This window comes from Cynocephalus volans, chromosome X (genome assembly GCF_027409185.1).
Source record: "Cynocephalus volans isolate mCynVol1 chromosome X, mCynVol1.pri, whole genome shotgun sequence".
NCBI lineage: Eukaryota > Metazoa > Chordata > Mammalia > Dermoptera > Cynocephalidae > Cynocephalus > Cynocephalus volans.
The window spans coordinates 122,766,823-122,794,217 of record NC_084478.1 but is presented as its reverse complement, the minus strand read 5'-3'; the positions used below and the strand labels follow the sequence as shown (position 1 = coordinate 122,794,217).

General features: G+C 42.1%; 1 protein-coding gene across 3 annotated transcripts in view; it reads left to right on the top strand.

The window, feature by feature from the left end:
- Positions 1 to 26,710, top strand: part of AMOT (angiomotin) — a 60,074-nt gene extending 33,364 nt beyond the window's left edge. For 2 of the 3 annotated variants that reach the window (XM_063083608.1, XM_063083607.1), the window contains 7 exons: positions 1,003 to 1,148; positions 13,485 to 13,634; positions 14,396 to 14,586; positions 21,911 to 22,033; positions 22,845 to 23,077; positions 24,204 to 24,893; positions 25,228 to 26,710. In XM_063083608.1, coding sequence (XP_062939678.1) covers positions 1,003 to 1,148; positions 13,485 to 13,634; positions 14,396 to 14,586; positions 21,911 to 22,033; positions 22,845 to 23,077; positions 24,204 to 24,893; positions 25,228 to 25,325 — 1,631 coding nt within the window. In that variant the 3' untranslated portion in view covers positions 25,326 to 26,710. The remainder of the gene's footprint in view (positions 1 to 1,002; positions 1,149 to 13,484; positions 13,635 to 14,395; positions 14,587 to 21,910; positions 22,034 to 22,844; positions 23,078 to 24,203; positions 24,894 to 25,227) is intronic. The other variant, XM_063083609.1, reaches the window with a different exon arrangement.
- Positions 26,711 to 27,395: the final 685 nt, after the last annotated feature.

The window sequence follows — 27,395 nt, the reverse complement described above, 5'->3', positions numbered from 1 at the left end:
AGTTCTTTCACTAAAGTCATAGATGATGTGTATGTATATACACACACATACTTGTGTCTGCGTGTAAGCACACAAGCGTATTAGATTACTTTTTAAAAAAAAAAATAATGTAAACTCTTAAACTCTGTTAGGCTTAACTCTGCTACCTCAGTAGAAAAGGAGATTCTCAAGTACAGGATATTTTCTTCAGATGAAATGGCTGTCTGTATTCCTCTGATCCTGATGTTTTCTCTCTAACTCTGCTCTGTTTTCTCCACACCCAGACTGTCCTGCAGGAGAAGGAGTAGGAAAAAACGTAGCATGGCTTCCAGTTTTACCTCACTCTCTCGTTAAAGACATTGAGTTCTTAAGAGAAGCAGATGCTGAGATAAAGCAGGTTGGGGTAGGGGGCGGTGTTGGGTTAGGCTTTCCCTGGAGAGGACATGTGGCCAATAGATCTCAGTTAGAAAATAACATTAGTGTGTAAAGGGTAGAATTTGAGGTTTTATCCATTTGATGAAATATCTTTTTTTGGCGACTGGCCAGTAAGGGGATCTGGACCCTTGACCTTGGTGTTAACAACTTTTTTATGTAGTATTATTTTTTAGATCTATTTAATATACTGTCAGGAAGAAACAATGGGAAAATTGGGGGGGAGGGGCACTCAGTTGCTCTTTTGCCCATGCAAGACCATTTTGAAGAAATAAAATCGTATCTTCTCTTCTGATGTGTGTGTCTGTGTGTTCTGTGGGTGATGCTTAATACTTTTCATGACACTTGACATCTACTTTTCATTGCTTGTGCACAACAACCATTAAGCATTGTTAGGTGACTTTTCCGAATGTACACAACCAAGTTGGTGCTGGAGCCAGTGGTAGAGTCCAGGTCGTGGGTGTCCTCGTTCTTTTAGCTGTGTGCTAAAATAGTAGGCTGTCTAGTAGTGGGTATGATTTGTCACTTTTGCTCAGGTGAGGCTTTGAGCCAGCTCCAGCCTGGCAGTATTGATATTTCATATCCTCACAGATAAAGAAAGCCAGCGGGAGAAGGAGAAGCTGGAAGCGGAGCTGGCCACTGCCCGTTCTACCAACGAGGACCAAAGGAGACACATCGAAATCCGAGACCAGGCCCTAAGCAACGCCCAGGCCAAGGTGGTGAAGCTGGAAGAAGAGGTAGGGTTTCCTCAGGGAGTATATGAGCCTGATGGTGGGAAAGCTGTGAAATCAAGGGCACTGGGCTCCCCGTTTTGGTGAACTGGCGGCCGTACAATCCCCCAACAGGGAGAGGCTGTCTGCTGCTTTTAGTTACAGCTGTGCTCATGTGAGTGGACTTTGATTTCTTTTCTCATTTCTGCAGGTTCCTTTCTTTTGCTCCAGAATAGGAAATCACCAGGGTCAAGGAGCAGTTTCCATTTGTTTCTTCATATAATAAGCTAACCACCTCCCCACTCCAAGTTCTTACTGTATACCTAGCCCTGCCTTAAGCCTGTGACATATAAATATATACATACACATGTACATACACACATGCATGCACACACCCACACATACATACACATATATATATATATGTAATTTCTGACCTTCAAAGCTTTATTTTGAAGAACTAGAAGATGATTCCAGGTACTTTACTCTAAGAATCTTGAATCAGAATAGTCTTTGTCACGTCATGCTCAGTGGGAAGTCAGTCCTTTCTCAGGTCAAAAATGAATCTTGATGGCCATACCTTTAGCTGTTGGACTTATTTGGCAGATTGGTTTTGGCATAGAAGCAGTCTTGGGAGGTCTGGGACAGGATGGGACCCAGGGACAGTTTACAGTTTATGTCAAAAGAATGTACTGGCCAATAACTGTGCTATGGCTCTTAGTGGCTAGTTTCTAGTATGTAGTTATGTGGTAGAGGAACTTGTCAGTTTTTTGTGTGTGAGGATGGAGCCATCCTTTGATAAATGCAGGGACCCCAAAACTATTAAGTATATAATCAATATTTATCTGATGAGTCTTGATGTAGATGTTACTTAATTGTAACACTAAACTGTGTTCATGTGAAATAGAGGGACCTTTGCTGCTGGCTTGTCATTAATTCATCTTGGACATCACTTGTCATTGTACTGGAGTACTACTAACTTACAGATCTTTGGACTTTAGGGAATGAGTATGTTCCAGCAAAAACTGATGCTAAAGTGTAACTTGGTAAAGAAAATTTCACATCTCACTAACTTCTAAAATTTAAATTATTGTAAGGGGAGAAATAAGCCTTCATTATAACAACTTGAAAGCTTTATGAACTTGAGACATAATAATAGTGTTAGTGCCCAAACAGCATTCCAGTTATTGTATGTGAGGTATCTTTCCTGCCTTCATTCATTGCCTGCTTCCTCTCCTTCGGTAAGAATGGTTCTAGTTCCTGGAGATCTGCTGACTTACAGATTTCCTCTGCTTTCTTTTTTGGGTATTAAAATGCTTGTCGGAGTTGGATTGTGGGTTTATACTTCACCAGGAGGTAATGCCATCTAATCCATGGTATCCTTTAGCCTGACTTGCGTAAGTGTTGTATAAAATCAGGCTCATGTCCTGCTGCATCAGTTGTCTACATCAGAAATATGCTAAGTTGCTTAATGGAAAATGGGGAAGCCTTGTATTTGCCCGGCATCCAGCTCTAAGGAGCTTAGCACACCCTTTAGCCTTTTGCTACGCCGTATGTATTTCCTTCTCTCCTCTTTTTGAAAGGAAATTACAGAGAAAATTACAGGACAAGGTAAGACTGTATTCTTTTAGAGGAAGGAAAACGGAGAGCCCTGCTGAGAAGAGGTAGCTTGCTGGTGGTCACATGGCAAGTCTTGGGTAGAGCCAGGAATAAAACTGGTGTCTCATGACTCTTCATTCTCTCTAGACCCTGCTTGCTGCCTGTCACCCTGTCTGAATCATCCTTTGGTTCAACTCCCAAAAAGAAAATGTGGGTACTTGTTCAGATTTAGTAACCTCTGCATCTTTTAATTTTTTTAAAGAAAAATTGCTTTACCCATTGAGTTCCTCTTTTCAAAAGACTATGAGAAGAATGTCCAGACTACTTTGAGACTGGGGTGTATATACAGCCCTGCTGCCCCTCCAGGAAGGGTGCTCACTTAGTTGGAGAGAAATGGCACAAGGACTCTGCAACCATCTTGGTTTGCAATGTCTAAGGGCACAGTGGTAACTGGTTGTTAATTATGAAAACATAAGTGTAAGGAGAAGATGTTCATCTTAGTTCCCACTGGGCAGCCTTTGCTGAAACAGTTGCCTTAAATATATTTCTGGCTTCAGACTTCTGAGGCTTTTCTGGGCATTTGTTCCAGAGATTTTTAGTAGTTTTCCAAAGACATGCCTCCAAATATATAGCGTTACAATTTGAAGAAGTTCTAAATATTGGGGTGGGGTTGAGTAATGGCACCTAGTGGCCAGATATCTCAAATGAGCTGATCAGTTATTGTTAAGTTTTTTTTAGCCCTCATCTAACTTGTACTCTAATTGTTGGGAAATTCTGAATTACTCATTGGAGTTTTGCTTTTCCCCATTAGTCCTCACTCTTTCTGGGGTAAAATTTCTAAGTATGGAACATTAAGGAGGTATTTAAGGTAAAGAGGTAGCAGAACAGATCTTCTAATAAGGAGTCTTCACTGTGATTCCTTTACACACTCAGTGACTATTTCTAAACCAAGAAGGGTATCCACAAGAGAAGAGTCATCCCTCTGTCGGTGATGGCTCAAGTAAGGCCATGTTCGAAGGGGGGGACATGTTAGATGACCTGCCTATGTCCCATGTAAATAGGTAATTTAGTTATGGCTTGCAAATGGCACCACAAACTGTCCTTTTTCCTTAAGCCTTAGAAGTTTTTTCAGGAAAACCTTGTCTGTTTAGTAAATCAGAATTAGGGGAACTTTCTTAAATTAGGCCTTTTGCCTGGGTAGTATTTTCTCACCTTTCTAAGTGCAGCGTCAGTCAGGTAGCTAGTTTTCATTGCATCAAGATGGTCAGGGAAAGATTATGACTACTTTAGTGGTCTGAGGACGCTTGCATTTATTTATGTCTTCCTTTCTACAAAGAGCTCATTTAGATGCTTTTCCTGAAATTCATTCTGTCTTTCTAATCCCATTAAGCCTCATGCCTGTGATTCTCTACAATCACTGTGCTCTAAGCTCTACACAAATGTTGCCTCAGGCTTACAGAGAACTTTCTCCTGCAGTCACAACTTTCATCTTCTTCCAAGTTCAGCACAGATTCTTTCACGGACCCTGCTCTGCTGAATCCAGGGAGGTGTCTTGCTGGTGAGGGGATAGTACTCTAACTAAAAAGCAGACCTGTTTTCTTGGTGAGTCACTGTGATCCAGGCCTTGACACCAGTGTGCAGCCCGTGCAGCAGGCAGCCAGACGAGGTAAATGGTGCCTTTTTGTCCTTGCCTTTATCTTTCGGGACACGTAGGTCCTATTGAAGTGGAGGCTCATTAAACTCTAAGTCAAAAGAGCTCTGTGTCCTACAGCAACCATGGTATTCTCCCATTGAAAAAGAGCCTCTCCACCCCCTACCAGTTTGACCTCACTGGAGAGTTTCAACGCATGCCTGGCATATTCTCTTATAAGGCTCAAGGCAGCCCAGGCTTCTGGCTGGCTGCTGTCTTATGATCCCGAGTTGAAGCTGCTGCTTGGGTAATTGTTTCAGGGATGGTGGGAAAAAGGCCTTGGCACGATCAAAGGGGGAAGATGCTGCGGGTGGGCTGCTTCCTGATCGGAGTGCAGAGGAAGGGAGAAAGTGGGATGTGGGAGGGCTGGCAGAAGGAGCTGGTGAGCCTTATTCTTTGGCTTTAGGCTAGAATGAAAGCCATAGAGTTTCAGGGAGAAGGAGCCCAAGTGTATTTTCCAGAATCCTGTTGCTATTCCACTCAGTTCTCCAAAACTCCATTCGTATTGTTTTATCCCATTTCCATCCTTCTTCTTAAAAGCTGATATTTTGTCTTCTTGCTAGACCCCTTGCTACTTATTTGATTTATCTTTTTGGTTTTAAAGATGTATAATTTTCTGCTATCATACCTATCCACAAAATACCATTACCGATCTTGGAAGATGTCTTAGACATAGACATTTGTGTGTCAAATACTCCAAAATAATTTTCAAACAACAACAGAATTTTGTTGGTGAAGTTAAAACTCACACAGTGGTTGTGATGGATTATAGATTTGGATGGGAGACCTGAGAGTATGAATGATGTGTGCATTTAACGTGTTGATAGGATTCAGGTAAAGTACATATCCACCCAGGAGTCTTCCAGGGTGTTCTGCTGATGAATTGTTGATTTATTTGAAGGGCATTTTATCTAAGGATGGCAGATCCCATATTTATGGCAGTGTATTTTCTTTGAAGTGGGTGTTGTTCCCCCCAATATGTTAAAAAAAAATAAAGAAAGAAATCATGTGCCCGCCCCAAATAGAGATGGAGTGACCTCTTTGAGCTCAATTCTTTCAATCTTTCCTTTGACTTTGGCTTTTGAAATTCCCAGTTGGAAGCCTTATGGATTTCTCTTTAGTCTCCTTTACAACATTAGTTCCATTCCCGAGGTAGCGAGTTTTAAGAGGTGGTTTTTTACTCTTCAATTCTTTTAATATCTACCAACGGACCACAGCCTCTTGGCAATGGGCAGAGGCAGCTTGCTAATACCAGGGTAGTGTTACCAAATTACTTCAGCGTGAACCCTTATTTGGAGCCAGGGGCTCCCAGGCAAGACTAAATCAGATCAAACTAAAATCACCGAAGGCTCATGGAGCAACATGTAACTAGCTGTATGAAGTAGAAGAGCAAAGAAAGTCTACTTCATTTTTAACAGTTGTGAAATAGTGAGTGTTTGGATTTGTGGATGACAGACGGGGAAAGGAAAATCAGACATAATGAAGGCACTGGACTTAGTTCTGTATTATTAGCCTTGATGTCCTTGAGCCAATGGAATATTTGGATATGTTGGTGTTCGTCCAATTAGTATTATCAGTCTGCCCCACCCCCTGCCTACTGATCTGTATTTTTTATTTTTATTTATTTTATTTCTTTTGCTGGCTGACACAGGGATCGAACCCCAAACCTTGGTGTTCCCAGTGATTCATATTTTTTAACCTTTAAAAATATTTACAAATATGTTATTATATCCCCCTAAGAAACATGCAAGTGTTATACCCTTTGAACAGATTAGGAAATCAAAGTGCAGACAGATTAGGCGATATGGTTAGTGATAAATCTAGGAAAAAAAATCCAGATCTCTTAATTTCAAAATATCTAATCCTATTCATTGTCCACCAGTGAGTAAATGGGAAGGTTAATGATTAAGTCACTTTCTTGCAGATGGCTGAGACAAATGGGTAGCTTTAGGGGCCCTAGAAGTAATTTTGAATATAGCCATCCTTTAAAAAATAAGTTTGAAAGACATCCACAGTTGTTGAAGGAGGGAAGAGATGCTGTCACGTGGTATTCATTTGCAGGGATCATATTTTCCTGAGTCAGAAGGGGGTTAAGGAACCTGCCAAATGCTTGGGAACAGGTTCAAATTATTGCAGAAGTACGATGGGAAAGTATGATTGATTGAGCTTAAGAGTATTTGCCTTATTCTTCAATGGGTTCCCTTTCTGCTCTTATTTCTTCCAATTTTATGATTCCTCTTTAAAAACTTATCTCTAAATAAGAAAATGATTTGAAGAAATGGCTTGAAACCCTTATCTTGACATTTTGGCAATGTGTGGAGACATTAAAGCTTGCTATGCTCATTTTTGTTATTGTATGTGACAGTTATTTAATATTAACTGGCCACCAAGAATGTAGTGACAATGAACTAGAACTAGAACCTAAGAGAGGCAAGGAAAATAAAAGGATTCTTCCCTTAAAAGTGGCTTATGGGATTCTGTCCTTCATTGGGGCAGGGACTTTGTCTTGCTTCCCTCTATATCACTCCTGCTCTCAGATAGAGAATAGGGCCTGGCACATAATAAGCAGTCAGTAAATATCTGTATGAGTGAATGAATGAATTCATACATGAACAAAATCTTACAAAATGACTGCTAGTAGATTTTACATGATGAGAAACTATAGAGAAAAGCGGCAAGCAGGGTCAGGTAAGATTACTCAAGGAAGGACTATTGGAGTGTTTAGTGATTTAGTGAGAAGGGATGAAGAAATGGTCAGACTAATACAAAGTTTGATCATTTGCATAGTAGCCCTGGTAGAATTTCTAGGCATTAGGAGCCTAGATTGATAAAGGCGTTTTTAAGAGCCATATCTAGGCTGGATAGGGCACAATGTGACAGTAGACTGGGTGGTGAATTAAAAAGCATCAAGTGGTTTGAGATATGGATGAGAGAGAGCAGCTCTGGTCTAAAGAAATGAGAGAGGAGATGTAAAGGTGCTTTGGATATAGTTGGTACGTAATAAATGCTAGTTGAATGAATGTGCTAGCAGTAGGCTGCTTTTGTTCGTAGATAAGTGCCATGATGTACTACTTCAGAAAGTCTGCTGTACATAGCAACTGTATGTAGGGTGGACTGATTATGTGTGTATGTGCCTGCCTGTGTACATGTCTGTGTGCAGATCGGGAGGGCAATTGAAAGAGAGATCTGTTAGGTTATTATTGTAGCTTAAACTGTGTTGGCTACAAACATATAAAAGAGTAAAAGCGATGTTAGAATTAAGACATAGTGATAGATTGGAGATGGTGGACGAAGGAAAGAGGGAAGAAGAATAATTCCAAGATTTGGAGACTGGAAAAATGAGGTAAATGGTGGTGATGACTGAACTATCAAAAGAATGACATTTTGGGGAAAGACGAAAGCAATCTGGGACACATTAAGTTTCAGAGTGAGAAATCTTACAGTTATCTAGAGACCTGTGACTGAAGAAAACATTACAACATGAAAATATAAATATAAGCAGTTGTTGAAAGTGCGACATGAAGGAGATGTCCAGTAGTGCTGAAGTGTTGAGTGAGGTTTCTCAACCTCAGCATTACTGAAATTTGGGGCTGGATAATTCTTTGGTGGTGAGGGGTGGGGGGTGCGGGGACTGTGCTGTGTATTGTGGGATGTTCAGCAGCATCCCTGGCTTCTGCCTTCTACCCACTGGATGCCAGTAGCAACCCATCCCTAGCTGTGACAACCAAAAATGTCTCCACACATTGCTAAAATGTCCCCTGGGGGGAAATCTTCCCCAATTGAAAGCCATTGATATAGAGGCCAAAAAGTAAGATACCATAGATTAAAATCTTGGGGTACAGCAGGAGGTGGGGATGGGGTGGGGGAGAAGGTAGATTTAAAGATCAAGACAGAAAGTAAGAATGATTTAAGGAACCACATTAAGAGAACATAGAATTGGGGAAAGCAAAAGAAGGGGGTCTTTGACCAGTTTTTGAAAATTGGCATTTGGTAAGAAAACTTAAATGAATGGAATGATTTCCTCCATTCGTTGAATATCTAGGGAGAATCTGGTTTAAATGATGGATTTACTTGGCTTCTTCTGGGGGCTCATGGGTACTGGTCTCTAGGTTAGAAACCCGGAGTGACTAAGCTGTGGTTCTGAAAACTTATTTTTCATACGAAGACCTGAACCACTACCTTGGCTTTGGAAACTTTTCAAGTGAACCTTCACTTTTTGAATTTTGAAGATGTAGAAAAATAAATCCTATGGAGAGTACACATATTACATGGGCTGTCTCTTGCACATACATACACATAAACTGAACCAAAAATTTTGTTTTTACCTCCAAGAATGCGCCTATATAGAATTCTAGGACCCCATTTTGCCTAGCTGTCTTGGATATTGGTCAGTGTTGAAGATGAAAAGGGGACTCTTGGATTCACAAAATATTTGGGAATTGAAGGACACTTACAGATCATCTGAGGTTATCTGTTTATCCCAGTGTTTTTTTTTTGTGTGTGTTTTTTTAAACTTCTTAAAACCTGATGGGGCAGGGCATTCTTGAGAGGGAGTGTTATGTTCAAAGGCAATGAGGGGTGAAATATTATGAGTTATTCAAGAACTTTCAGTTATTTAACAATGCTGAAGCATGAAGTGTGAAAACATGATGGAAGGAGGTAAGGTAGGAGGCCCATTCTCTAGGGAAGACAGGCAGCACACGACAAGAATGAATGTGAACACACACACACATACACACATGCACACACGCACACTCACACATACCAAGCTGTGGCAGTCATTTTTTCAAATGAGGTTTTATCTAAAACCAAAAATATAAAAAACACATAAAGAGGAGCTATTTGGTATAACCCACTCACCATAGTGGCCCTGTAAGCATCCCCACAAAACACTAGGACTCTGAAACACTGAGGACTTTGAAAACCTCTCCAGGGGTCAACAAACTCTTTTTGTAATAGACCAGATAGTAAATATTTTTGGTTTTATGGGCTATGCATTTTCTGTTGCAACTGCAAGTGCATAGCTCTGCCATTGTTCCTGAAAGGCAGCCATAAATGGTATGTAAACCAATGGGCAGGGCTGGATTTGGCCCGCTGCTGGCCATTTTGCTTGCTGACTCCTAAAATGCCCCTCACGTTTTTTTAAACAAATGGGGAGTCCGAGGCTGAGAACAGGGAAGCAAGTTGTCATTAATTGCTACCTTGTTCCTTTACATTTTGTTGTGCTGTCAAATAGAAATTTCTGATATGTATATCTGTGGGTGTGTGTGAGAGAGACAGAGAATGAGAATGAGCTTTGCCCAAGAGTCTTTACGTAAACAGTACCTTTGACCATAGGTAAAGTATTTCTATCTCATAAAGCAGAGGTGCCCCTCAAATCATGCCACTTTGAGAGAATATGGTGTCCTTGTAACTACTCAGTGGTTGCTTCTTATTGTATCTCCAATGAATAGTCTTGCCCTGTAAAGATACCTACAGCTCTGTGGCATGAAGAGTTTGAGGCCTAGTCTTCTTGCGGGAAATGGCTATATTTTTAGCATTTTAATTAGACACTGATGTGATCATTAGAGTTACCGAGAGAATGTGAACTATGTCAAGGCTATCCGAAGTGAGTGCAAAGTTGAAAGGACTGGAACATGTGTGACTTGGTATTGACTTTTTGTCCAAAAAAGAAAAAACAACAACCCTGAGTACTTTTTGTACCAGACACTCTACTAAGCACTTCATGTGTTATCTCATTCAATCATTATAGAGGTATGTGCTGTTATTATCTCCATGTAAGAAAGGAGGCTCAGGGACGTTATGTACCTTGCCTAAAGTTGCATTCCTAAGTGAGTGGGAAAGCCAGGATTTGGACTCGGGCATTCTGAGGTCAGAGGTCATGACCTTACCCATTTTACTATATGGCCTCTCTCTTCACCTGATGGCATTGAAAAGTGAAGTTTGGGACCTGGATGTCCTAATTATTGATCTGATATTTGAGGAAGTTAGCACTGGAGATAAGTTTGCAGAGAAGCAGAAAAGAAAAAGGGATTCATTAAGATAAAGGTAAAAGTGAAGCATATAAAGTTCAGTATAGTAGAGGAATTAATAAACTACATAGATCTTTGTTCCTTTCTATATGTAGATGGGATGTAGAAAACATAGAGTGTGGAACTTAGAAGATGACTGACTTTGTTGATTGCATCCTTAGGGTCTTGCATTGGTAGCATCGAGGAGTTGACCTTTTCTACCCTAACTTATCTAGGAATTAAACATTGACTAAGTGATCATGATATTTGTGGGTGAGCTGCACTTTTCTTTTAAAGAAAGTGGGAGAATTATGCCGGCAACAGTGGTTCTGGTGCCTTGTGGAAAATCATTCCAGTGGCAAACCATAATGGGATTCTTCTTGGCCTGCCTTGTGGAATTTGTCTGACCTGTGCGCCAGTCCTCAGCCAGCTCAGAAAACTCCCTGGGCTTTATTGCTTTTACCTTCGAGAGGGTTGGCTCAGTTACTTCTGTAGCTGGGGGTGCTCTTGCTAGGATATTTAGGTTTCCTTTCTCAAGAAAGGCAAGGCATGGAGAAATCCACATGGCCCTGGACTGCTTATTTTTCAGTTTTCTGAGCTTACATTGCAGTACTTTACCATCAAGGCAAGAACTGCATGCTGTTTAATTGCCTCTAAGTATAACTGCTGTAAGCCTTAGTAATTATAGTTAACATTCTCTGCATTAACAATGCACTGTTCCCTTAGGGTTTTCACAGTGATTCACAAATAAATGCATTCAACTTTAAATAGCTCAGGAGGATTATAGGACCCAAAAGGTGAAGGATAGAGGATGTTTCCTGCTCTACAATTATTCAAAGCTTAGCACATAGGAAGGCAGAGTCATCCAGGACCTTAAAGTTTTGGTTGCCCTTGTCAGTGTTGTTACAAATTAGTCATGTGTCCCAGGAAAGAAAGGTTTGAGCTTATTGAGAGAAAGAGTATGATGGTTTTTTTGTTTGTTTTATTTCCTAGTAAAAGGTCTAATGGTTAAAAACATCTAGGCTTAGAACTTGCCTCAGCTGGTTCACAAAGCTAGATTGAACTAGGCCTGGAAGGAAAGGAAATGTCAAGACAGTATAGAAAAAAATTTAAAAGTTTTTGTTTTCCAGTCACCTAGGTAAAACTTACTACAGGTCTGGTATGAAAATATAAGATAGGTTTCCTTCCACCTGGAGAAAGTTCAGCAATTTTAATTTGGGGAGGGGACGGTTATAAGACAAAGGGAGTTTCCCCACTGGTACATGCCAGTGTTGTCTGACTGGAAATTCTAGAGAGCAGTGATATGGACTCATTACCGTGAAGGAGATACCTGGTTTCTGCAGTGGGGGCATCAGGTTTGTCTTTCCTCTTGGCCCCAGATAAGTGAGTGTGGGCAGTGCTGGTAGGGTGGGTAACTTCTCACATTGCTGGCTCAAGAGCTTGGGAACTTGTTGAAAAGTCAGAGTTGAATTCCTGTGTTTCTTTTTGACCAAGTTATCAATAATATTTTCAGATTTCAATCTTTTTTTTTTTTTTTTTTTGTCTTTTTCGTGACCGGCACTCAGCCAGTAAGTGCACCGGCTATTCCTATATAGGATCCGAACCCACGGCGGGAGCGTCGCTGCGCTCCCAGTGCCGCACTCTCCCGAGTGCGCCACGGGCTCGGCCCTCAGATTTCAATCTTAACAGCGAAGGTATCCCTAACTTCAGCTTCCACGAGAATGATAGTGACAAATGTGCCTCACTTGGAAGAATTTCTGCTTTAGAAAGAGTCCATAGGTTGATTTATTAGTATTGAGAGGTGTCCCACGTGTATTATGGGGAGCATAATCTGCTCATTTGCTAGCAAGGTGGGAAGGCTGCACTTTGCCTTATCTTTTTGCAAGAGTGTGTATGTCATCTTTAAAGAGCTCTGAGATCCTCCTCATTCATTCCTGTAGAGCCAGGATTTGACTTGTAAGTCACAGGGTACAAAGAACTCACCTTCTGGGCCGGCCCGTGGCTCACTCGGGAGAGTGCGGTGCTGATAACACCAAGGCCCCGGGTTCGGATCCCATATACGGATGGCCGGTTCGCTCACTGGCTGAGCGTGGTGCTGACAACACCAAATTAAGGGTTAAGATCCCCTTACCGGTCATCTTTTAAAAAAAAAAAAAAAAAACTCACCTTCTTATTCCCACCCTGCTTCTACCTTTGCTTTTAGATATGGCTTATAGGCTTGCAAAGATGAAGAATTGTGTTTAACTCACTTGTATTAGATTTGATTCATTAGTTTGAGTCTTTAGGGATCTTTGAAGGTTCATTGACTAAGGCTCAAGAGGTAGAAATCACAAATAACCTGTGGGGTTTTAATAAAGAATTAGTAGGGCAGTGCTGGTCAATGAGGAGACTAAAGACTTTTGAACCATTGAACGGCAGCTTTACTTTTGGGAAGCAGAAACTTTCCAGGACAGCAGTGATGGATTATTTGGGGTAATTAACCAGGACCACAGGCTTTACAAAGACAATTCTGGCCTCCTTATACCTTCAGCATTTGACTACCTTTTTCCTCCTCTCTACTTAGAGAGGAGTCAGCTGTATAAAAGAGGATGGGCTTCCTTTTCTTACCAAATAAAACCTTTCTCCCTGGAGAGGTCCCCTCCCCCCCATTTTTTAGTGTTTCTCTACTGTAATAACCAAATTAAGATATATGTTCCCCCAGAATATTTCAGCGTAGAGTGAAGAGCAGAGGTGAGGGCATCCATAAGTGGGAACCTGAAAAACTTGCCATTTAATACAGACCGTACTGATGGGAATAGATTTGGGGAAGAGGTAGAGATAGGGAAAGAAAAAGAGATTAAAAAGGAACTCCTAATTTCTATCCCTCTTCACATTCTCTTTATGAGAAATACAAGGCAGCCTGCTACTCATTGTAAAGGACCTTCCCACAGTTATTCATTCTGGAGCTGGACTCTAGGACAAGAAGAGATCTAAATACAAGGCTGGATTTGGGGGCTGCATAACTGACCCTGTTGCTCTCTTTCTTTTCTTCCATCTTGCAAATCTCCCACCCCGGATTTCCAGCTGAAAAAGAAGCAGGTGTATGTAGATAAGGTGGAGAAGATGCAGCAGGCCCTTGTACAGCTCCAGGCAGCATGTGAAAAACGTGAGCAGCTGGATCACCGTCTCCGCACACGGCTGGAGAGGGAACTGGAATCTCTCAGGATCCAGCAGGTATGGAGAACTTAAAAGAAGAAAGAAAAAAACAGGAAGAAAACGAGATTATTCCTGGTTGGTTATTTTTCAGTTGGTGTTTGACATGAATATAAAAAGTACATATTTGCTCGTCTGTAAATTTTTTACCCCACCTGATCTGACTCCAGAGTGCCTCCCAATTATAAATTCTAAGTCCTTAGCTTCCTGTCCCAGTGAAATCCATAATGCCTATGATCTTGCACTTTTTTTTTTTCACATGAACCCCAGAAACAGTAGATCCTGTAAGAAGTGAAGCTATACAAAGAGACTCCTAGACATTTTAGAATTGGAAATAGTCTTTAGGAATCTTCTGTCCATACTGCCCCTTGGTTTTAAATGAGAGAAAATCGAGACCTGGAAAATATTGCATGACTCACTAAAGATCACACACCAAGTTAGGGTCAAGGTAGGAACTAAATCCTAGATTTTTAAATTTCCATTTCTATTGTGTACCTTGCTAGCAGGCAGAGATGGCTGTTTTTACCCCGCTGATCCACTGTCTGAGCAGCATGACAGTTTGATATGATAGACTCCTTTCCTGACCCAAAGGAGTCTCACATTCAAACCCAAGTTAGGAAGTCCTGTGGCCTTAGGAGGAGATATGAATTCCCCTTGCTTCTTTCTGAATCAGAATCCAAAGTGAAGTAGCTTGGGCAGTAATCCTTTCTAAGAATAAGGATTCTTTGGACATCCTGGTTTTTTCCTCATTAACCTGAGGGATCTGACATCTCCCCCAACAGCGCCAGGGCAGCTCGCAGCCCACGAACGTGTCAGAATACAATGCTGCTGCGCTGATGGAGCTCCTTCGGGAGAAGGAGGAGAGGATCCTAGCCCTGGAAGCTGATATGACAAAGTGGGAGCAGAAGTATTTGGAAGAGAATGTGATGAGACATTTTGCTCTGGATGCTGCTGCAACCGTCGCTGCTCAGAGGTAAGCCATTAGCTGGTAGGGCCACTACTTGAAGGGCGTAAGTGGGAACAACAGAAAGGTAACCGATTCGCAGATTTTCCAGTGCTTTCTTTTCTTTAATATTCGTCCTTTCCCCCACCCCAGCTTTCTGCTTAAGTGTGTTTTCTTTCATCTAGTTATGCAGAAACTGAACGGCTGTGGGGACAGAAGGTCAGGGATTTGAAGGAGGGAAAAAAAAGCTGCTTTATGAACTTATTGGTGTCATAGCTTAAGCTTTCCTGAGGGGCAGAGCAGTTGCAGGTGGGATCAGCTGAATGTCACACCTTCTTCCCCAGAGCCACAGATTCTTTCAGCCACATGTGCAGGTTGTTTAGACCCAGGACTGGAATGAAAGCCCCTCCTGAGAAATGCCACTCAGAAGCTAAATGTCACTCAGGAGTGGCTGCTGCCATTTGATAGTTCTGGCTTGTCCAAAGTATGTCAAAGGCTGTGCTGAACATGAATCCACCCCTGCCCTTTGAGAAGGTCTATATTTGAAGGCCACATTCTCTGTGTGCATGAGCTCATCACATGGGAGCAGTCACATTCCACCTGGGAGGGGAGAGAGAGTGGCGGGAGGATGTGTAGTTTTTGCTTCTTGATTGTTCCTCTTTTCATACTATAAAACTTAATTTTTGGCCTTTGAAGGAAACAATTGCTTTTATCCCGTTTGCTGTCTCACTGCTGTTCATAATCATCAGTTGGGAAAGAAAGAAAGAAAGAAACAGCAAAAATGAAATTTAGATCAGGTGGTGACTTGGGTTGTGGAGATAACAGATAACTCCTTGGTCTGGAGTTGGGGATTGAAGGTGGGCTACAGCATAATGCACCCAGATAGGTCTCTTCAGAAACTTATTAACAACCACAGTGTTGTTTTTAACATTCCCTAATGTGGTAAGCCGGCAGTGTCTGGAAGTACTTGCCAGACTTTGGGATATGTGTGTGGAGGGGGTGGTGGATACATTTATGTTTGAGTCGTTCTTATGCTGAATCAGAGGGGGAGGGAGGTCAGTGCTTAAGAGCTGGACCTGTGCTTTGTAAACCCACTCTCAGTTCTCCAGGAAGACATGTTATGTCTCTCTAATGTGATATACCTGTCTTCAGATATCCCCTATACCTTAAATAGATTGAAGCTGCCTGTGGCTTGATTTTGAGGTCCTCATGGGCTTAAGCTTCTCTGGCTTTGTTTCCTGAGAAAGGCCTGCTCAATACATGCTGGTGTGGTAATAATAGGGTGTACAGAAACCCCAGCTCGTCCAGAAGATGGGCGTGAGGTTTGTAGGCAGATCAGAAGCAGAATTCAGCAGAATTTTACCTGCTAGCTCCCAAGGAAACATCTGTACCAGGCACTTCTTCAGAGGTTGTTCTTGAAACCCTAACACTGAAAACATTGTCACTGTCGGGTGATGGGGAGATGCAGGGTAATTTTTTCATCTTTAGGCAGAAGCTTAGAAAGATACAGCTCATGAGCATGTACAGTGTGAGAAAATGTTGGGAAGCTAGGGTTCTTGGTGCTGACTTCAGAGTAGACTCCAGGTAAAAATTCAGAAGGCTAGTGGGTTGTCACCTGGGACCTTGTATAAAGAAACTAACCACCTTCCTTCCTCCCTCCCTTGAAAGTTTTGAATATTGGGGGAACCCCCTTTCAGATGGATTCCTAGAATCCGTTGCTTCCCATAAGGTAGGTTTAATTTAAATCACATTTCTTTAAATGACCAGGTAGATAGTTTCCATGTAATCACTATTTTTGCAAAATGTGCATGCTTATCATTAAATATAATAAAACACAGCCAGTTCCCACTTAATAGGAACACTTTCTGATAGTTCACAGACAAACATTCCAGATCTGGACTGTGTGCATTTTTTGCATGCTAGGAATCCAACCCACAGGAGAGATTGAGAGATAGAGAGACTGCATTCAAAAAGAAAAGAAAAAAAAAGAAATTTTTGTAAAATGAGAGAATTGGACTAGGTGATTCCTCCAGACTCTTCTATTTCTGGGATTATACTATATTTCCAAAAATAGTGGCTCTTATGCTCTGACACAGAGATTGGTTTTCTTTTCTTCATGCAGTTTCAGATTTGGGAGGTAACATTCAGAAAATTTTATTTCAGAACCTGTGAGCTCTTCTGCCTTTCTTTCCAACATCTCTCCCCATTTCTGTTCTGTCCACGTGCTTCCCTCTTCCTCCTTCAAACCCGAAATGGAGGTATTGACCAAGGTTCTGCCCTTTGCCCCATTCTGTGGTAAAAGCTTTATATTCTTTTTACTTTCAAAATAATTTTTAAGTGCCTAGGATATTGGCTGCAGATGGAAAGTGCTCAAAATATATTTGAAGACAGAAGGAAGAAAAGAAGGAAGAAAAAAGGAAGGAAGGAGAAAAGAGGAAGTGAGAGAAGATGATTTTTAAACGTGTAACTTAAACCCTTAAATCTAATGCCACATTTTAATGGCCTGCTTCGTTTCTGTGTATTCTGCTAGTATTGCAAACTTCATATATTCCAAACCTAATAGCTCATAAGTAAATGACAGGTTTCACAATTAGAACTTCTTGCTTGGGTGGTGTCAGTGGTAGTTGTAGAAGACAGAGTATTTTCAATTAAGGTATCAGTTACATATTTTTAAAAATCCTATGTTTTAAGTATATAATTTGATGAATGTTTGGTAATTATATACAATAGTGTAGCCACCACCACAATCAAGATAAGAGGACATGTTCTAAAATGTCCCTGTGCCCCTTGAACTTGATCTCTTCCTCCCCTGCCTGACCCCAGGCAATGACTGATCTGCTTTTTGTCATAAAATTATAATTTTCTTTTCTAGAATGTCATATAAGAGGAGTCATATTGTGTTTTTTTGGTTGACTTCTTGTGCTCAGCATAATTATTTTAAGATCCATCCAGATTGATGCCTGTATTAATTAGTTTTTTTTTTATTGCTGGGTAGTTTTGCATGGTGCGGATGTACACAGTTTATTTAACCGCTGGCCTGATAATGAATATTTGCATTGTTTCCCGTTTTGGGCCATTGTGAATAATAAAATACAGATTTTTAATATAAGAACAGACAAGTGTCTTTTCTCAGTTGAGAAGACATATTAGGTGGTCTATTTATACCCCTTCTAACACTTTGATTCTATGAAGCACCTCTTGTCAAAAGGAAAGATGTTGATGCAATGAGTTCAGACAAGATCAGGGTATGAGAAGTTAAGTTTGGCCTTAAAGAGTGCGGAAGCAGGCATCGTAGTCCATATGGAGAGGCCTTTCATGCCTAATGCAACTAGGCATCGGATACAGCAATTCTGTGATATTGGTCAGTTGCATGCTGAAGTGAATTGTACTGGATGAAAAGTTAAGAGGACCCAGAGAGAAAGTTGATGATTTTTTATATTATTTAAAATGGGTAGTTGATACTTAAAATATTTGTTTTGTTCAAAGTGATAACAGGAAATTTATTTACTTATCAGACACCTGCAGCGCTCACTCCACAAGTTGCTGTTCTAAGCACTTTACACTTGTTATTTACCTTCTCAACAATACTTTGAGGTGTAGGTACTGTTATCCATTCTACAGAGGAGGAAAATGAGGCACAGAGGAGTTAAATATTTTGCCCAAGATCATACACAGCTACTGAAGGGCAGAAGAACTAGGATTTAGGTCTACATTTTTGTTGCCTTAGCTGCTATACTCTGCTGCCTGCTAGATATAATGTAGCTCAAAGATGCTGAAATAGTGATTATTACCTGTTCAGTAAGGTACTGTTTAAGGCTTATTACTTAGTCACTTGGAAATATTACAAATAATCACAATAATATGGTCTACATTAAGGCTCCATATTATTGTGTCCCTGGAGAGCCCTCTGTAGATGCTTAATATAGAATGAGGGGAAATTACTACTAAGTAGGAATCCTTGTTCGTTCCCCAGAAGACCCAATTTGGCAATGCAGATTTTTAGTTTGAGCTCACAAGCAGTGAATTTATTTCTGAAGAGCAGCAAAAGAATAACAAGATAACACACCCGATCGACCATGTAATTTATTAGTTTGCACTTACTGAATCAGGTTGTTACCTTTCTCTGAACATGCAGTGTTTCATGTTTATTTTGGCAAAGTAAATCCAAGAAAGGAGGAAGTAAAGAAAGGGAGAGCAGAAGGTAGGAGCTGGTCCTACATATCGCACGTGTCTACCTGTTCCTTCCTTGTAGGCATTTCTCAGCTTCCATCCTTTGCTTGCTTCTCATTCTGCGTTCTGTCTTAGTTATCTTATTCTTGGTTATAGCTTCTCTGTAATAATAATAATAACTCTGTAATAGTAACTTTGACATCTCTAAGATTAAAGTTACAATTTTCAACAACTTGTTGGATATTATCATATGGCTATTCTTAAGACACTTTCACTCCAGCGTACCTAAAATCAAAACCCATTACAGTGCTTTCCAAAGCACCTCTCCCAAGTTTCCTATCACAACAAACAATATGCCGTCTTTCCTAGTCATTTGAATTAGAAATCACAAAGTTCTCATTCATTCATCCCTCTCCCTAACACCCACATTGAAAGAGTCTCCAAGTTCTATCAATTCTGCCTCCTACAGCCTGTTTCCACTTCCCTTGCCACTTTACCAGTTCATTATCTCTTGCTGGGATTATTACAATCACCTTGCCAACAGGTCTGCCTGATTCCAGTGTCTCTCTCCTCTAATCCCTCCATCACATTTCAGCAAGAGGTAATGCTGTCTTCCTAAAGCACAGCTCAAATCATTTCATTCCCCTCAAAAAGCTCTAATAATTTCCAGTGCCTATTGGAATAAAGTTCAAACTCATTCCTGTAGTGGTTAATTATTTACTTTTTTCTCTTCCCTTGCAAGTTCCCTGTAGTCAAGGACTAGTCTTACCCATGTCTCTTCCCTCTCCAGCCTCCCAGCATCTGCAGACACAGTGCTCCACTTATGGTAGAGTTCATGTATTAAATAAACAACAGGATGCTATTGATAGGAAAAGATGTACTTGAAGTTTAAAAGGCTACTAGATGTTTTAATTTGGAGGTTGCTGGTAACATTTTAGAGAGCAGTTTGGGTAATGTGATGGAGATAACTTTGTTGGAGAAAGGAAGGAGAGAGAAGGTATTGATAAAAACTGTTTACTTTAGAATTTGAGATGGAGGATGTCAAATTCAGGAATATGCGGTTTGGGCTTGCAGGTTGTGTTTTCAGATCGTAGCCTGGCATCTCCTGATGTTCTTAAGGATAGCCTCAGAGTATTAGAAGGTAGCAGGTCAAGCTGCTCTTTCAAACACCGTGCTTTCATGCTTTTGCCTAAGCCATTGGCCTAGTAGTCCTAGTCTTCTAAAAGGAAGATTGATGCTGAGGGCTGCCCTGGCAGCCCTGTAGGAATTCACTAAGTGCCCCACATTTTCAGGCTCCATTCCTGAGGAGTTCACAGTGTCCATATCAATTAGCTGGCAGAGCTCTGAGTCTCCAAAATGGTCTTTTATGCAATGAAAGTGGCAGTAGGCCAGCACTGGTTCCCCCAGTGACAAACCATACGCTCAAGTCCCCAGTGTCCATAGACACCATGCACTTTTTGAGAGGCCTGGCTCTAAAGCTTCAGCCATCAAATAGGAACTCTGCAGTGCAGGGATTGCCTCCAGGATTATACCAAGAGCTGGAATTCTTTCAAGTCCTACTCTCTCATGTTATTATCCTTCTACCTACGTACTTCTTTCTTAGTAACAGGTAGCTGTGTCTAGTGCTTTTCCTGGGCCTGACACTGTGTTTTTTACATGCATAATTTTGTTTTATCCCCTGTGAGATGAACAATTATTGTTCCCATTTTGCATATGAGGAGACTGAAACTTAGAGCAGGTAACTGACTTTCTGAGGTCATGGAGTTTGTTAGTGGCACAGCACTTGGGGAAGCTGGATCTTGACCCTGGGGTTGTCAATAATCAAAGCTGTGCTCTGAAGCAGTAGCCAGTGCTGCTTCCTCTTGGGTACCCAGAAGGACTACAAGCATGTGAATTGCACTAGAGGAAGTGTAGAATTCTGAGATGTTAAAATATTTTGAATTTAGCAAGTGATGAGAGCCACTGTATTCCTTACCCTTCTTGCTCTCTAATTATTTCACCGTTCCAATAAATGGTTTCAACCTTGCATATAAGGTACAAGCATTTGGGGGAACAGGAGTTTTGCAGAGACTCACCAAAATTCCCCAGCCTTAACATCAGCTTTCTGCCTCTTCTTTCCTTTGTCACTACACTCCAATCTGCACTGGTCACAATCTCGAAGCTAAGAGAACAGAGCCAGCTGCCAGCAGAAAATAAGCCTGGAGTCCTCCCACAGATCCTCACTCTCTTAGGAAGTGTAACGAAGCATTGCCAGTTCATTGTTTTCTCAGCCTATTGTCTAATTTCCTTTAAGACCAATATAATTACATCAGTATTCTCCCTAATCCTAATACCCTAATACCTCTGTGTTTGTGTCTCTCTCTGTTTCTCTCTCTCTCTTCTCCATTTCTCTCTCTCTCTCTCTCTCTCTCTCTCTCTCTCACACACACACACACACACACACACACACACACACACACACACACACGTTTTCCTTATTAATTGGTCTTTGAGTTAATGGCTTGAGACAATTTCAGATGGAACATGATGGTCCTTTATGCAGTCAGGGATTCTGGAAAGAGAACAGTCACTTAGTCGGGATAGACTCGACGATTTGGTGCTAGAGTGTTCCAGATGTAGATTAGATAGGAACGGAGTGGCACTGACTCAAAGGCCCTGCTGGGTGGCTCGATGCCCTACCTGATCTTAGCTGTTGATGTGTCTATTGTTTGTTTCTAGCACTCAAGTGTAGTTACAATATTCATCTGCAGCAATAAGCTACTTAGTACACCCTATGACTTCCTTCAAAGTCTGGCCTTTCCCCCTTCCTGACTGTCATAAGAATAAAGTGGAAATACATACACATTCTCATTGCTTGGCCATGATCTAGAATCGTGAAGGGACTATCTGCCAGAAGGTTTTGGGAGGATGTCTGCCCAGTTCTCAAGGCAAACCTGTGCACATCTCATAGGATCTTTCCCTGATTTTTGCAGCCACATCCATGCCAATAACCTCTTCTGTCCTGAAAGCTGAACCTTCCTATCTTGGAGGTTCTTACCATTAAGTCACCCAGAAACCAACTGTTCCTACTGAGATTGATTTCAGCTTAGGGCTTTCTACTGAAGCCTCTTTTGATGTAGGAGGGAGATAGCCTGCATTGATTTTGCAGCCCTTCCATTGTCATCCCTGCCATCTTCTTCCCCAGGGACACAACGGTCATCAACCACTCTCCTAATACCAGCTACGACACAGCTCTAGAAGCTCGCATCCAGAAGGAGGAGGAAGAAATCCTGATGGCCAACAAGCGTTGCCTTGACATGGAGGGCAGGTAAAGTGTTGATCTGGACCCAGATGGACCTGAGAAGTTAGTACAGAGACCAGATAGGTCAGTAGGGAAGGGCAGGCATCTTTATTCACAACTGGGGAACATGATCATGCAGCCTTCACCCCTCCCCCCCACTACCTTCACCCCTGCCAGCCTGTTACTTAGGGTTTGAGATGTAATGACCTTTACCTTGATCATTCCCACTGACCGTGGAATTCCAAGTAGGGCTGCTGTTCCCTTGGCCTTCCTAATTGCTTTCCGTCTGCCCTCTGCCAGAGCTGAATTGTTGGCATTTGCACCCTGGGATATTCTTTCTAGCACTACACCTCAACCCTGTGATATAGCTGACTACTCAGTATAAAAAAACATCTACTCTAACTGGGAGATAGATCACCTGATGCCTCTTATAAACTCATGATCATTTACTTATTACCTGAAGGTTGTGGCTTATTCATAGGAGATCTCATCTTCTCACTGAACACATTGTTTTCATTGACCCCCAATCCTTCACTAGAGCGCCCATGACGTGGGTTCATTCTGTCATGTACATACGCCTTCCTTTTCACCAGTACTTTACCTTGACTTCCTAAGGTTTAAGAAATAGCTCCTGGATGCTCTGCTATATCCATTTGGTTGTACAGAAAGACATTAAAAAAAAGTCTTGTAGTATATCAACCCTTGTCTTCCAACCAGAACCAACTAGACCACCCCTTAGTCAAAAAGATAATGGGAACTCAAGTCCATGTAAGCAGTGGGTCCAGAACACGGAGGTAGCAACAAAGTAGTTTATATGGTCTTTGTCTTTGGCTCCTAGGATTAAGACCCTCCATGCCCAGATTATTGAGAAGGATGCCATGATCAAAGTACTCCAGCAGCGTTCCAGGAAAGAGCCGAGTAAGACAGAGCAGCTGTCATCAATGCGGCCGGCAAAATCTCTGATGTCCATTTCCAATGCTGGGTCAGGCTTGCTTTCCCACTCATCCACCCTGACTGGCACCCCCATCATGGAAGAGAGGCGGGACGACAAGAGCTGGAAGGGGAGCCTAGGTAATGACAGTAAATAGGAAGATTATAATCACACATTCAAAGAGAAGCCCTGACTGAGATAAGTGTCCCTGCAGCAAGGAAAAGAGGCGATGGCCTAGGTCTGAAGAGGAACATGTACAGGTTGGGGTTTTCCCCTCCCTAGAGGTTAGCTGCATGTTCGGGAGCTCCTTCCCACTGTGAAGTCTCATGGTGAGAACACTGATTGGGGCCAGTTCCTGAAGAGATAAGAATCCTGAGTCCTGTTTGGGTGGGAAAGAAGATAACTTCACTTTCCTCTACAGAATTCTCAGATTTGGCCTTTGCCATGTGGGACCTTTTGTCTTTGTCCAAAGCCCATGTCACCTTCGTGTCATTCAAAATTTCAAAATTCCAGCATTTTTATGTTCCTTCCACCCCTATAATAGGAGGACCCCGAGTTCTAGTTAGCTAAATAGAGCTGGGTGGCAGGTTTTTGTTACCAGAATGTTCTGATATGAGGACAGAATGTACTTTTTCATTCCATTCCTGTCTATTTCTTCCCCTCTAATCAAAACCCCAGGAGTATTGAGGATACCAAAAAGTACATTTTTAGAGCCCAAGGAAGCAAGCTATGTGTATTTTTATTTTAGTGCTTCTTGTTGCTTTTTATTACCTTTCTCGGTCTTCTGACAATGTCCTGGTTAGAGTAAGCATTGTGGGGACGTGGTCATGGCTCAGAACCTTAGATCACTTAATATAATCACACTCATCTGTGTCCACAGACTTCTTCCCTCAGTCCTTCCCAGCTTTCTGGTATAGTGTAGTGTAGTGTTTATAAGTGGAACCGGGTAGAATTCTAACAACTCGGTGGAACATATTAAGCATTGGAAAAATCAAGCAAAACAGATACCGAAAACACTTAAAAGATTTAATCTATTGTTCTGAGAGTTGGATAAGGAGGACCAGAAGGGATCTTCCAAGTCTGAAGGAAACTTTTAGCCCTCGTGAGAGGTGCCTGACAAACTGATTCCTGTGTTGCTGGAGGCAAAAATAAAGAATTTAGACCAGTTCATATTTCTCCTGAACTCTTACAAGGGAGAACAGGTAATCAGATGTCTGGATTTGATTGACCTGTTGTTTTCAACCTCTTTCCCTCTTTCATTTGTAGGTATTCTCCTGGGTGGAGACTACCGCGCCGAGTACGTCCCTTCCACACCGTCGCCTGTGCCACCCTCGACTCCCTTGCTCTCGGCTCACTCCAAGACAGGCAGCCGAGACTGCAGCACCCAAACTGAACGTGGGACGGAACCGAACAAAACTGCCGCTGTTGCTCCCATCTCTGTTCCTGCTCCAGTTGCCGCTGCCGCCACTGCTGTTGCCATCTCTGTCACTGCTGCCACCAACACTGCCACCGCTGCCACCAACACCACCACCATGGTAGCTGCTGCTCCAGTTGCTGCTGCTCCAGCTGCTACTGCTGCTGTTGCTGCTGCCCAACCTCCAGCAACTGCTGCTGCTATTGCTGCTGCTGTTTCTCCAGCTGCTGCTGCTCAGATTCCAGCTGCTGCCTCTGCTGCTGCTGCTGTTGCTCCTGCTGCTGCTGCTGCTGCTGTTCAGGTTGCTCCAGCTGCTCCGGCTCCGGTTCCAGCTCCCGTTCCGGTTCCGGCTCCAGCAGTGGCTCAGGCTTCTGCTCCGGCTCAGGCTCAGGCACCAACTCCGGCTGCGGCTGCGGCTCCTACTCCAGCTCCAGCTCCAGCTCCAGCTGTGGCTCAGGCTGAGGCTCCTGCAAGTCCAGCTGCCGGCTCTGGACCACGTCGTTTGTCTATACCAAGTGTGACCTGCAATCCAGATAAGACAGGTAATAATTCTCTGTAGCAGGTAGCTTTTGGTTCTGCCTTCAAATACAGATTAGTTTGTGGGTGCCTGCTGTTTAGGCAGCGTTGGTCATTGGGACTGAATTTTTCATGTTCTAAAGGGGTTTCATCAGGGGAGAGAAGAGAAGAGTCTGTAAATGACTTTTTGTCCACTAAGATGGGACCAGGCACAAGTAGAGGCCATCCCCCCAGTAGAAGCTAACAAGGAGGGTGGCAGGCAAGTCTCACTTTGCCATTGGGCTCTAGTGCTGTGTAGTTCTACAAATTTGAGATTTTACCTTGTCCTTAAGTGTTTTCTAATCCATTATTTCCATTTAGATGGCCCTGTTTTCCACTCCAATACTCTGGAAAGAAAAACTCCCATTCAGATCCTGGGACAAGAGCCTGATGCAGAGATGGTGGAATATCTCATCTAAACAGCCAAATCAAAAGCTACAGTTTATCAGCAAGAATGCTTTTAATCATTTTTCCCTTTTGTTTGTTCTTATTTTGAGGGCAAGGACAAGGGTTGGGGGGAGGGGATGTTTTTTAAAGGGACTTTTTATTGGGACAATATAGTACTTTAAGAAATACCATGTGAACTGCAGTCTGTTCTGGTATGCTTATACTTAGGGAGTACCTCTAAAGACAGATTAATCAGAATGTGCTCTAAAGTTTATTGTTTGGATTTATACAAATACTGGGACTGTATTTGTAACAGGTAGATATACATCAATGTTTTCAATGTGCTTAAATTTGTTTAAAATTTCCATATTCAAGATCATTTTTTCTTGAAGAGCACAGTATGTGTGGAAGACAGTGTGTAACACGTAGTTCGGAAGTGGGAAGCTGGACAGAATTTGAGTGTGTCCTGTTTTGTATAGTTACTATCTAGACAGCAGCCAGAGAAAGCTCTCACCTCGGGCTCACGAAAGGGAATAGTTTTAAGAACTATGTAAGCTGGAGGAAAGGTAGGGAGTATTGGGGAAGGGTGCTGGAGCTCATTTCACTTCTCAATTTCCCAGCTACCCTGCCCCAGGGGATGGCATTTATCTTCATTTCAGTGGTGCTTTGGAAGTGGATTCTTTTGGTTCCCTCTGGAGGTCCATACATTCGTATATATGCTCTGGAGTAATTTATGCATTTGAATAATTAATATATTGCTTTCAGATGCTAGGAGAGTAAATTAACTGAGTGATGCACAGCTTCCTCTCTCTTAGGGAGTTCGACCATCAGAGACCTGGGTGGAGAGTTGCATGAAGTGCTGTAGGCAGACTTTTGTAGTCCATGGGTAGCCATGAACACAGCTCGCTTGCCATTTGTAAGACCAATCAGCTTAGTGTTTATTTCTTCTACAGCTGATTCACTGGCTGGGTCACCAGTTTCAATCATTTACAAAATGAGGAAGTGTTTTTGTTGACAGTTTGAATGCTTTGAATTTCTGGTGACTACTTTGAAATAACTCATTTTGTTTTCCCAAATTTTTGGCATGTCTTGAAAGGCATATTTGACTATCACCTCCGAGGGAATAGCATCAGAAGCCCAAAGTACTGTGCTGCAGTCGAGGGAGAGGTTGATTGCAGCAGTGTCCTCAACTACCTCTTCTCACTGCCAGTGACTCTATCTTAGAATATCTTTAGGAATCAGTGGGAAATGTGGGCAGGGACCAAAGGACGCAATGGCTCCAAGCCTTGCCATAGGGCTGCCTCCAAAGACACAGAGTGATACCAGTTGCCACAGTTCCCTGCCCTGTGTCACCTCTCTGCCCTTCATTAAGGTGACAAATCCACAGATGGCGTCAAGATCAGTTTTCAGGGGTATAGGGAGGGTGAGGGGTGTGGGGGGTGTTAGGTAAGGGTGGGGGGGTACAGTTTTGGGGGATATGTTAGTTAGAAACCAGATTAATAGAAGAGTAGGCCTGATATATTACATCATGAGCCGTAATGGCGGGAAGGAACTTTAGCAATATAGCCCTACTCCTCATTGTAATGATGAGGAATACGAGACCTGGAGAGGTTTGGTGACTTTTTCAAAATCTCACAGCACAGCTGTGTACTCTGCCAATTATCATACTTATTTGGGGGAAACTCTTATATACCTAAAAAAAAAAAAAAAAAAAAAAAAAAACTTATTTTGAGAAAAGACATCTTTACAGTCCAGGGCATATGTAGTTTGTAAAATGTCCCTGGCTCAAGTAATTTGTACAGGGTGTGAATTCCTATCTTGCCTCTCCTGCAGTGCCTTGTGCAAGGTTTTCCCTTTACTGATCCCCATTTCAGCATCAAGTCACATGAAACATCCCCCTAAAGAATCAACCCCACTTCTTTTCTCACTATGAGATTGGGTGTCTTGGATCATCTTATGGGGTTCCTCTGTGAGTATAGAAATGGCATATTTAACAGTATTCTCGTGTAGTTTCTAATTATCTTCCAAAGGAATTATTTTGTGTGGGAGTGGAGGGGGGGAGAAAAGAGGAAGGGTGATGTGATTTTCAGGCAGTCTTTTCA